The sequence below is a fragment of the Geotrypetes seraphini genome, chromosome 2 (assembly GCF_902459505.1).
Source record: "Geotrypetes seraphini chromosome 2, aGeoSer1.1, whole genome shotgun sequence".
NCBI classification, from domain to species: Eukaryota; Metazoa; Chordata; class Amphibia; order Gymnophiona; family Dermophiidae; genus Geotrypetes; species Geotrypetes seraphini.
The window spans coordinates 368,091,173-368,103,930 of NC_047085.1; the positions used below are offsets into that span (position 1 = coordinate 368,091,173).

At 41.4% G+C, this 12,758-nt stretch overlaps 1 protein-coding gene across 3 annotated transcripts in view; it reads right to left on the reverse strand.

The window, feature by feature from the left end:
* Positions 1 to 710: 710 nt before the first annotated feature.
* Positions 711 to 12,758, reverse strand: part of DPY19L1 (dpy-19 like C-mannosyltransferase 1) — a 298,312-nt gene continuing 286,264 nt past the window's right edge. For all 3 annotated transcript variants that reach the window (XM_033930604.1, XM_033930603.1, XM_033930602.1), the window contains 3 exons: positions 12,530 to 12,629; positions 7,672 to 7,797; positions 711 to 2,458 (listed from right to left, as the gene is read on the reverse strand). In XM_033930604.1, coding sequence (XP_033786495.1) covers positions 2,302 to 2,458; positions 7,672 to 7,797; positions 12,530 to 12,629 — 383 coding nt within the window. In that variant the 3' untranslated portion in view covers positions 711 to 2,301. The remainder of the gene's footprint in view (positions 2,459 to 7,671; positions 7,798 to 12,529; positions 12,630 to 12,758) is intronic.

The following is a 12,758-nucleotide window of genomic DNA, read 5'->3' on the forward strand; positions in this document are numbered from 1 at the left end:
AATCAGCAAAAGATCTTTGGTGCTACATGGATGAATAAATGTGGCTAAATAACTGAAAGGTAGCTTTATTGAACATTCTATTACTCAATGAAAAACAAAAAAAAAAATGCCAAAAATATGACCTAACAGCACATTTGTAATATATCATAGTTGCTTTGCCATTTTAATGAGCCAAGGTTAAAGCCCTTATCTAGTACAAATGGCAAACTGGAATGTGAAAACAATGTTCTTTTTTTTCATGAAAAAAGTTAGTTGAAGGGAGCCTAGAAAAATCCAAATGTTGTCTTTTCATTTAAAATATATTTTGTAACTCACTATATTTGGTACTTTTATAAAATTCTGTGATTTAAGATACATATTCAAGACCCTGAATTGTCATGTGGGGCTCAAGAGCCTCACACTGGCTATACTAGTACTGTATAAGCCCTATTTTTTCACACTCATAAAGCTGTGCAATTAAACAAACATAAAAGAAAAACAATGTTGGCAAACGCAACATTTGCATTTTGTTCCAAAAAGTGTCTCTGTTTCTAGAACGAGTTTGAGTTTTCTATGCATTTCACTTTTCTTTGTATATGGAAAAATAAAACTTACCACTAGCAACGGAATATTAGAAAATGGAATGCAATATTAATTAGTTACACATATACCTCTCTAGTTCCATACAAATAATGCTTCATTCAAATCAAACGACAGCTTTCAAACTTGCAGAGTATGTGAAGCACCTATGTCGAGAGAACTTTTATGTTTTGAAGAACATTTTGGTTTGGAAGACAACTGTTCGCAATGCATGAAGTTATCCTATACATTTGCACTGCCTGATTTGATATACAGACTTACAAAATTAAGCAAAACTTTTACAATGTTAAAGACAGGGTGATTCACGTTTGTAAATGCATTATTTAAAATTATATATATTTAGGCGCAACCTGAAAGTCAATACAACTGTTCAAGAAAGAGATGGACTGCAATGCCCATTCTAAACACACCATTGAAAGCCAGAATAATTAACACCGGTGCAGTAATTGTTTTTTCATAAGTACATGCAAAATGACAAAAAAAAATATACTTAGACATGGCTCAAGAGAATCTTCAAAATTAATGGTGGGTATGAGTAGAGTTGCGTTAGAGCTATTAAAAATGGTTTGCCATATCATTTTTTCCTTTAGTCAATTTCCTGGCCATGTAGAGTTCCCATTAACAAAGTTCTCTTAGTCTTTTCACTGCTGGTGTCATAGTTCTTGCAGCTGTCCTGATGGTACTATAATCAAGTTTGCTTGACCAATATTTCAAACAACTTTGGATGCGCTAACCGATTTAGAGTGCGCTAAATGCTAAGACATCCATTATATTCCTATGGGCATCTCAGCATTCAGCGAATGCTAAATTGGTTAACGCACTTTAATAAAAGGACCCCTTAGTGTGTCTTTCTTTACTCTGAAAAAAGACACAGCAAGATAACTACAACAATCAAACATTCCTGTTAACCTTTTCTGCTTTATATTGTGCATTACTAGAGTACTATCCCCGATATAGGGGCCTAACTTAATGGGCTGAATTGGCGCTGATAACTTAACATCTCATAAATGATGTTAATTGAATGTTAGGCACAAAACTTGGTAGGTGTTTTTTAACTAACCCCCTCTTTTACTAAGGCGCACTAGCTGATTTAGCGTGCGCTAAATATTAGCGCACGCTAAATCGGCTAATGCGCCTTAGTAAAAGGACCCCTAAATGTGGGCATGTTTAGGGGCAGCTTGCGGGCATTTTTTAAAGTTATGCACCTGATTAAAGGATATGGGCCATGTGTGCCTAACTTAGGCGCAGGCATTTAGGCCAATAAAACTCTGGCATTAATATGGTATGCCTAATAAGCGCAAATCTATACCAGTGTGCCTAACTTTTATAGAATCATGCTTAGCGCTGATTTTTTAGGCAACTTATATGGAATCGGGCACTTAGGATCTAAAATCAATACTGTCGGTATAACATAAAATCTTGATAAAATCTAGCTCCAAATATTCTCTTTACAAATCAGCTTTTCTTTTTTAGACAGGCATATTTTTAAAGTGCCATTCTTATGTATAAATGTATAACCACTTATAAGCAAGCTCTGGAAATTAAAAACAAAAATATCCTTATTACTATTACAATAAAAAAGCAGTTTTATTACTCGGAATTTAAAAACATTTTAAGAGAGCTTTCCTGTCTGCAGATAAGAGTCAAAGTACTTTGACTAGTTGAAATTATAACCTGCAGTTTCTGACACTTCTTCAGTATTGTGCTTTGCCCACAAAAATATTATTCCCGAATAACTTTTAAGACTTTGTAAACACCATTCTGGAATACAGTGTTGAAATGAGGTCTCGAGTCTTTGGCCATGATAGTACACAGTGGAGTTTTGCCAGCATTAGCAGAATCTTCAATGTCCCAAATCTCAGGCATACTGCAACCAGGTCTAAAAATATATTTAAACAAAAAGAATCACTAATTAGTGAAACATTCCAAGTAAATGAAAACCCATCTTAATACTAATGAATACATTCTTGAACTCACACTCACTGTGAAGATGAAACTCTTAGAAATGCTATCAATCTCAGAAAGGGTAGTCTCATTGATTATCTATGAACTGAATGACATGATTCAAAGGCCAGAAATGACCATCTAACATTATGGGCTTGTTTTATTGCATATTTATGGCATCTATACTGTAAACCGCTTTGAACCTCACGGTATAGCGGTATACAAGAAATAAAATTATTATTATTATTTATTAACCAGGCGCCTATGTGGAATTTCCAAGAGATGCTTAATTTATGCCTCTTGAGCAGTCAAAACACCTGTGTTTATGCTGGTCCATCAAAATGTAAGGGAGCAGTTCAAACTGAATGACAACTTATGCAGGGGTGTCCAACCCACAGTCCAGCAAGGTGTTTTGTGTGGTTCGGCTTGAAGGCGATGTGGCGTTTTGCTCATTGCTGCCCCCGGGTGTTTACCTTCTGGCCAGCTTCCTCCTCCTTCTTGCCGCAGTAATTTCTCTGCACAAAGCCACGAGCGGCGGCGGAGCCGGAAGCCTTCCCTATGATGTTGACGTCAGAGAGGCTTCAGGCTCAGCCATCATCGAATTTTGATAAAGACGGCCAAACTTGTCCATGGTCCTGCCCTCTCTTCCAGGAGGTACGGTAGCATAGACCCTGGAAGGATGACTCCTCTTCAATGAAGATTCCACAAGAAGGGATTGATGAGATAGTTGGGAGTTCTCAAAGCCCTTGCAATGTAGAGTTCTATACCTCGATTCCAATCTGAGACAGAAGCCTGTTAAGAGGAAGCTTGAGAGACTCCGCAGGAGGTCGAGACATACTCATTTCCTCTAAATACTCCTTAGAGTACTTTGATCCAGCGTCCAATTTAAGGTCCAGGTCCTCAGCCCTCTGACAGAGGAAGGAGGAAAAGGACAATTGATCTGCCAGAGCATGACCTTGAGAGGGACTCGATGACCTCGAGGTGCCTCTAGTGGAAAACGAAGGCGAGGCCTCTCTGGAGTATTGATATCCCAACAAAGAGACAGACTGGGATGAAGCATTAAATCAGCGGAGTCCTCGGGTTCTGCAATCGGTGTCCTCAATCGAGGAGCTGGAGGCCTCGAAGAGCTGGAAGGCCTGGACGAGGTAGGCTTCTCTCTGGAAGAGGACCTGTGTCTCAATGAATGCCTCAATGGGAGCCTTGACTGGCGACGAGGGCATATGGCTGGAAGCTGAAGATCGAAACCTGATAGACTCAGTGGTTTGGATCGAGGAATCTTGAAGCACTCCCAAAGACTCGGCTCCTTGTATGGAGTGTGAGGATTCCAGTTGAGACACTCGCAAAGACTCGACTCCTTGCACAGAGTGTGAAGATTCCAGTCGAGACACTCGCAAAGACTCGACTCCTTGCATAGAGTGTGTAGATTCCAGACCAGACACTCGCAAAGACTCGACTCCTTGCATAGAGTGTGTAGATTCCTGACCAGACACTCGCAAAGACTCGACTCCTTGCATAGAGTGTGTAGATTACAGACTAGACACTCACAAAGACTCGACTCCTTGAATAGAGTGTGTAGATTCAGCTTGAGGCACAGGCAAGGACTCGACCTCCTGTGAGCCTGCTGAGTGCCCAGGCTAGACTGCAGGAAGCAGAGTTGAGGCAGGACTGCATTTGCTCAGTAACTGAACAAATTCCCGCTCTAGAATGGTCTGGATGGTAGCCTACAATTGTGGATCCGAGTCTGAAACTGGACCACTTGCTAAGGCTAAAGGCTCCGAGGTGATAGAGGAAGCATGCTTCGACTTGGAGGAGTGATGTTTGAGGATCACCGCTGGAGGTATCTGAGAAGACTTGGCAGATTTATTCGAGTTAGAGGACTTTCCAAATGAAGAAGGTCTGATGAGACTCGAGGTCGGAGTTTTGAAGGCAGGAGGACACACCGCAGCAGGCTTGACCAAGTCAGAAGTCGAGGGTATAGCAGGGGTTTCCATACTAAAAATCTTCTCCTCTTGAATTTGACGATATTTGAGGGCTAACACTGGCTACACTTCTTGAAGCCCGTGTCCAGTCGGGACATAGGAGGAAAGATAGCTGCTGCAAAATCGAAGCTCGCAGGCTGAGGGAATGCGGCAGGCCCCACCAGTCAGCCGATGAAAATAAAACTTTTTTTTTTTTAAACACAATAACTAAAAGATTAACACAGCGACCCGGTAATAAGTAAAATAAAAACACAAGCCACGGTGAGAGAAGGCATGAAGCAAACTAAGTTCAGCGCAGAGCGTCAAAGACGGACTTCTCAGCTCCGCGGAAAACTGAGAAGACGCGCCCTGTGCTGGGCGAGAAGGCACTCGCACATGCGCGGTGCAGCAAACTCGAAACTTCTGAAGTTTTCTACAAGCAAGTCTGCTTGCAAGGCTGTCCGCATTCGGGCTCCGTGGATGACGTTACCCATATGTGAGAATAGGCTGCCTGCTTGTTCTGGGATAAAGAATATAAGAGCCACTTAAAAATGAGAACGGAGAATACATTCTTTAGCATAGCAGTTCTTAATCTGTGGTCCATGGATACATTTTTTTGTGGGGGAGAGGAGGGCATAAACTTGAATAGAAAAAAAAATTATAACTTTATTTTCACTTAACTTCTAACTGAAATTTAGGTTTTCATTTAACAATGAATGTAGGTCACAAAGTAACATATGGCCTTTTGCTAACTTCAATAAATCTATCTAAAATCATTATACCTATCTTCAAAAAGGGATCGAGGGGTGACCCGGGGAACTACAGGCTGGTAAGCTTGACTTCAGTTCCAGGCAAAATGGTAGAAGCACTGATAAAAGACAGTATCTGTGAGCACATAGAAAAAAATGGACAACTGAAAGTGAGCCAGCATGGCTTCTGCAAAGGAAGATCGTGCCAAACAAACTTACTGCACTTCTTTGAAGGGATAAACAGCCAGATGGACAAAGGGGAACCCATAGACATCATTTATGGGCTACTTAGGAAGCTGTGGAACCACGGGGTGGAAGGGGACGTATACAGATGGATTAAACACTGGTTGGCAGGCAGAAAACAAAGGGTTGGTGTGAAGGGCCACTACTCGGACTGGAGGAAGGTCACGAATGGTGTCCCGCAGGGGTCAGTGCTCAGACCACTGCTGTTCAATGTATTTATAAACGACCTAGAAACGGGGACAAAGTGTGCAGTCATAAAATTTGCTGATGACACAAAACTATGTAGCAGGGTTAGAACCGCGGAAGATTGTGAAGACCTACAAAGTGACCTAAACAAACTGGAAAAGTGGGCAAAAAATGGCTAATGAGCTTTAATATAGAGAAATGCAAGGTCATGCATATAGGGAAAAAGAACCCGATGTTCAGCTACAAAATGGGGGCATCAGTGCTAGGGGAAAGTACCCTTGAAAAAGACCTAGGTGTGCTGGTGGACACAACAATGAAATCAACAGCACAATGTGCGGTATCCTCAAAGAAAGCAAACCGAATGTTGGGTATTATTAAGAAGGGTATTACAACAAGGATGAAGGAAGTCATCCTGCTGCTGTAACGCGCGATGGTGCCGTCACGGGAGCGGACTGCTGGGCGCGATGGACCTCTGGTCTGACCCAGCGGAGGTAACTTCTTATGTTCTTATTAAAAAGGTAAAATCAGATACATTTGGTTGTAAAGTAACTTTTTCTCCAAAAGTGTGTAGTTAGCAATGGTCAACACATATTTGTTATAAATATTTTGAAAACTGTGTTTGAGCATAACTGTTTTTCTCTGTAATAATCTATGTATTTTATTGTATGAATTTAAATACATTTTTTTTGAGGAGTATGCAAGGTTTATCAGACTTTGAAAGGGGTCCATGGTATTACGTATAAGCTTAAGAACCCCTGCTCTAGCAGATATTAAATGCAGAATTATTGATTCTGTAAACTTAAGCTGAAAAAGTAGTGACAGAGAAAAACTGATAAATTAGAGAATAATTCTGGATTTTCATCCTAAACACAGTTTGTTCTGGAGTTTTAAATCTGGAGATAAGGGAAATTGCTGACTGGTGGAGATCTGGACATAGGTTTGGATTTAAAAAATGCTGTTGCCATCTTTTAAAGTACAGTCAAACCTCGGTTTGTGTGTAACACGGTTTGCGAGTGTTTTGCAAAATGAGCAAAATACTCCTGCAAACCTTAACTCATAAAACGAGCGCCATTCCAATAAACGAGCATGTATGTGCGCGTCATGTGTAAGCATGCATGTCGATGATATGCGTGCTTACACGTGATGCGCGCATACATGATTGTTTATTGGGACGGTGCTCATTTCAAATTGTCTGCCCACCATGTCGCACCAGAAGACCCCTTCGCAGTCCTCCATCACCTCCATGCCCTCCTACCCCTGCTCGCGGGCAGTGCCCTACTGGCACTCTGCCTTCGTGTCCACCCCGAAGAGTGTTTGCCCGATGGCTACGGCAAGATATGGATCAACCCCAAACTCCTCTGTGGAGAGCAACAAACATGTCCCTCTCCAACGGCTCCATGGCCAGCACCCCTCCCGATTGCAACCAAAACCCAGCCGATGACTCGCATAAACCTGTCCCCGTCTACTCCTACTTCCCCGCTCTACTCCTACTTCCCCATCTACTCCTACTTCCCCGCCCTACTGTCCCCGTCTACTCCCTTCCCCGCTCCTTCCAGCATGTCCACCGCCCTCTCCGGCTGCCTGCTCTGTGCCGAGAATACCTCTTCCTCCTCCACCAGCAGCTGTACGGGGACCCCGAAACAGGTATGGGTTGTGGAACGAATCGTCTGTGTTGCCATTATTTTCTATGGGGAAATGTGCTTTGATATATGAGTGCTTTGGATTACGAGCATGCTCATAAACCAAAGTACCACTGTACTTCAAAGAAAGAATGATTTCACAATGCTAATTATTTTTAGATAGAACCCACCCCACCGTTAAAAATCTATCTGAAGTATTACTGAAATAAACTAATATAGTCTTTTACAAAGCTGCGCTAATGGCTGCGTTGCGCTAACGGCACCAAAGCCCATAGAGATTTAAAGGGCTTTGGGGCTGTTGCCGCATGGCTTTGTAAAAGAGGCCGTAAACTAATATAGTGAATAGAACAGTCTGTGTACCAGATTACTTACTTAGTTCTCCTTACACACCATGACTCTTCTAAAATGTAGTAATTCACTCCTAATTTTAGCAGTTCTTTTTTAAATTCTTTTACTGGTTTGCGGCTATACATAGAATACACTATTTTAGTTCTGGCCCTGTAAAAAAAAGCAAGAGGTAAACAAGTTTAGTTAATAGAAAATTCATTTAATAAATAAGACATTAAATAGGTTAAGAAAGTGTTCCTTCATTAGATGACTTTAAGCATCCTGCTGGTGAACTGAACATCAGTACAGATTTAAAAGAATTAAAATGGACCAATAAATTTATGAGTTTATTAAAGCACATTTCCTTGATGGTTGGCACCAAATGGTCTGGCAATGTGCTGTGTAAAAGTATCCAAGTTCAAAATTAATAGCATGTTTAAAATTTTTGAAATATGCTGAAGCCCAATGGAAAATACTAACAAACAGTTTATGAGAAGAAGGGAATAGATGAACAATTCAAGATAGCCTGCATGGTTCACAAAGCGATCTATGGAGAAAACTTGGAGGGATTAACTTCTGATATTAAAGTCCCTCACTCCTTCTTCAATTCACATACATCGCAAAGTTACAAACTATCCTTCCCATCACCTCAACAAATAAGGTGGAAGAAGATGTTTGAGGCTACCTTTGAATGCCAAGGACCCCTCATTTGGAACAAACTGCTAACATAACTTAGACCAGTGTTTTTCAACCTTTTTACACCCGTGGACTGGCAGAAATAAAAGAATTCTTTTGTGGACCGGCAAACTACTAAGACTGAAATAAAAAAAACCACATTTCCGCCCTGTCTCTGCAAGCTCGGTCCCTGCAAACTATCTGATCCCATCCGCACAAGCCTCAGTTATGATTTTATATTGAACGTATTTTATTCAAGTATATAAAAAAACAATATTCTGTACAATTGTCATTTTATAAATACAAATATACAGAGCAAGAACCAATAAAACCTCTGTCTCCCCTCCCCTTCACATATATCCCCTCTACTATCAATAAAACTGAACAAGCCAAATTATTACAGAATGCTACACAGAAATATCATGGTAACAGAATACTACAGTCACACATGACAGGAATAGTGTTAGGGGAGTGCCCCCTGGTCAGAGAGAGTCCTAAGCCAGCTGGAAGCTAAAGAAGCACTGCCTGGGCTTTGCAGTCCCCAGTTATGTCTCTAGCAGGATATATTTCAAATCTAATATATTCTGACAAAATAGAAATAAAATGAATTTTATCTACCTTTTATTGTCTCTGGTTTCTGCTTTTATCTTCTTTTCACTCTTTTCCTTCCAGCGTCTGCCCTGTCTCTTCAATCCAGCATCTACCCGTTCCATCCACTGTCTGCCCCTTCCAGAAACTGTCTGTCTCCCCCTGCCATCTCTCCTGTAGACCCCCCACCCTTTGGTCTGGCATCCATCATCTTCCCTCTGTTCCCTCATGGTCTGGCATCTTTCTCCTTTCATCTCTCTTTCCCTTCCCCCTGTGGTTTTTAGCACCTCTCTCTTCTCATTTCCTCCGCTCAGATCTGATCTCTCTTTCCCTCCCCCTGTGGTTTTTAGCACCTCTCTCTTCTCATTTCCTCCGCTCAGATCTGATCTGTCTCCTTCCCCGTTCTCTGGCATCTCTCTCTCTCTTCCCTTTGCTTCTCTGGTCTTCCTTCATTTTCTGCCTCCATCTAAATTAAATTCTTTTTTACTATGCAGTCCTCAGTTTCCCTCTTTTCACTGTGTCTACCCACAGCATGCCACCCCTTTCCTTCACCCTCTCCACTATCTCACTAACTCTATCTTCTTCCCCCATCCAGCATATGTCCTTTTTCTTTATCCCTCATTCCATCCAGTAAGTGTTCTCTTTCTCCACTTCCATTCAGCATTTGCCCTCCCTTCTCCCCACTTCCATTATCTGCCCTCTTTTCTCTCCCCCTTCTCCCCACTTCCATCATCTGCCCCTTCTCTCTCTTTCCCCCCACTTCCATCATCTGCCCCTCCTCTCTTTCCCCCCCACTTCCATCATCTGCCCCTTCTCCCCACTTCCATCATCTGCCCCTTCTCTCTCTTTCCCCCCACTTCCATCATCTGCCCCTTCTCTCAATCTCTTCATCCACTATAGGCCCATCTCTCTCCCTTCCTCTCACCTTTCTTTTCGATTTTGGAAACAAGATCGGCAATGCCCCCCCCCCCCCCCCCGCGCGATGACACTCGAGATCGGCAACTGGCCTCTTTCTCCCCCCCGCATCAACAGCACTTCAGATCAGCAACACGGTGCTCAATCCAAAGCTTCCCTCTGACTCAAACTGCCTGGGCGAAAACAGGAAGCTGAGTCAGAGGGAAGCTTTGGGCTGAGCACCCCGGTGCCGATTTGAAGTGATGTTGATGCTAGGGGGAGAAGGAGGCCCTTTGCCGAACTTGAGTGTTGTCGCAGGAAGGGGGGAGGCCCGTTGCCGATCTTGAGTGCCAGGGGGGCCGTTGCCGAACTTGAATTGCGTCGCGGGGGAGGGCCGCTGCTGCCGCTCATCGCCGTTGCAGCCCAGATGCTGCCGATGGCCCCAATGCACATTTGACTCACTCTTCACTTATCTTGGCACCAAGACCTGGAACAACCTCCCAACTGACATCAGCATGGAAACATTCTATAATGGATTCTGAAAAAAAATTAAAAACTCTCTTCTTTGAACGCAAACACACCATAGACAATTAACTCAAAATACCTAATATCACTAAATCCCATACTTAAGTCAAAGAACCTCTATTCTCCCTTCGCTATTACTCCATTCATAACTCTCCTCAAACAGCTATAATGTAACATATATATTTTGAATTCCTTATATCATAAGTAACCTTGAACCTGTTTAGGCATAGTATGACCCCTCCCCCCCAAAAAATCGCGATTATGTGAAATTGCGAGTGCGGAAACGGCGAATGGGGAGGGGGAAGTGTATCTGTAAAATAGTTGCTTCCACTGCAAGTACAGGCAAATACATGTGTGATTCCTGCAGGTACTTTAGAAAAAGCTCTATGTTGGCAGATCTTTTCTAAGATAACACTGGAACTAAACCTATGTCCTGACCTGGAATCTCAAATCTACATTCTAGGTACAATGAGTCTCCATGACATCTATTACTGAAAATAGTAAGTACTGAGGACCTAACTTAGGGGTCTTTTTACCAAAGTGAGTAAACCCTTTAATTAGCAGAAAAAAAGCTACTTTATCAACGTGTTAAGGGTTTTGTAGTAGTTTGCCTTTTTCCATGCATGCATTCCATGTGTGTTCCAAGATGTTTTCCCCTTGGAGGCATGGCATGGGCAGAGAGTGGGCATAGAAATAGTAAGTATTCTCACGTCAACTCTCAGCAGGTATTAGGCTCTAATGGGAATAATAACGCACAACTTAGAATAAATAGTGGACATGCTCCCAAAAGGTACCAAGGAAAATCTGTAGTTACCCCGCAGTAAAATCCTACATTAATTCTTGGTACTTGCATATTTTAGTAAAAGAGTACCTTTTTTTACCTGACAAATCCCTTCTCTGAACTGGCCCAGTTTTTAGGTTTAGACTGTGAGTCCACTGGGGACAGAGAAAATATATTATATGCTTTGGTTCTACCACAAAATTTCTTGTTGCATCTACAGGTCATAATTCCATTGAATCTTCTTTATTGATAAATAATGTTAATTATTTAATACAACCTACTATTAAGATCTTAGGTATCATCCTAGACCAAAATTTGATGATGAAAAATCATGTAGATGCTTTGGTCCAGAAGGTCTTTTATACCTTATGGAAATTGTGTAGCATTAGATCCTATTTTGATGTTGCATCCTTCAGATTGCTGGTCCAGTCAGTCACTAGTGTTGAGTCAGCTGGACTATTGCAATATTCTTTTGGAAGGCATTCAAAAGAATTTTTCATGGTTGAGAATAGTCCAGAATGCTGCAGTTCACTTGATTTTTGGCTTGAGGAAGTATGGTCATGTCAGTCCCTTTACAGAGAACTGCATTGGTTGCCTGTTAAGTTTGGGTGTTTTTGTTATAAAGTTCTTTTTGGTATGACTTCCACTTATCTTCTCAATTCATTCTCCATTGTTGGATCCAAACATCAGCGAAGTACTCATGGCTTGTTCAGTTTTCCGTTAACTAAAGGATGTCAGTATAAAAAATTTCATCACTGTCTGCTCGCCTACCAAGCAGCTCTCTGGGACAGGGAACTAAAACCTCTGCTACTTTGTTCTGAGTCTTATTATGATTTTAGAAAGTAATTGAAAACTCTTCTGATTAGTATTTAACTAATTTGATCCTTTTGAACCCACAACCCTGGGCAGAGAGTTCAAACCCACACTGCTCCTTGTGACCCTAGGCAAGTCAATTAATTCCCCCATTGCCCCAGGTACATTAGGTAGATTGTGAGCCCACCGGGACAGACAGGGAAAAATGCTTGAGTACCTGAATAAATTAATGTAAACCATTCTGAACTCCCCTGGGAGAATGGTATAGAAAATTGAATAAATAAATATTTGAAATTTATGTAAACCACATTGAACTTTTTGGTTATGTGGTATAGAAATAAATTATTAGATTAGATTAGATTAGAATAGTATATCGTATGTATGACCGCATGTCTGAACTTAAGAGCCTAGTAAAAAAGGTTCCTAAATTTAGCAACTGAGAATCTAATTTAAGACGATTTAGACCCTAGCACCTTAATTTAGATATCTTTTGATTATCATCATGAAAGTAATGTCTGCTTCCTCCTGCTTCTTCACTCCCTGCTGGAGCTTCAGTGACATGAGTCCTCATTCAGAATTAAGTTACCTTGCAAAACAAAAGCAATGTTTTTCTCTTTTAAAACTTACCTTAAACCTGCATCTTCATAATGTGGGTGATTTACAATAGGTCGACCTGCAGATAGCTTTACACTTGCCATTGTTGGCATTGCACCTGCAAACACAGCATCTAAACAACAATACATACATTAAAATATTGGCAAAATGTTCTAATTACACACCACAAAAGTTAGCCAGCTGAAGGAAATACTGTTAAACTTCCTTACATCAAGGTTTAAGCGATCTGTAATTTTTTTTA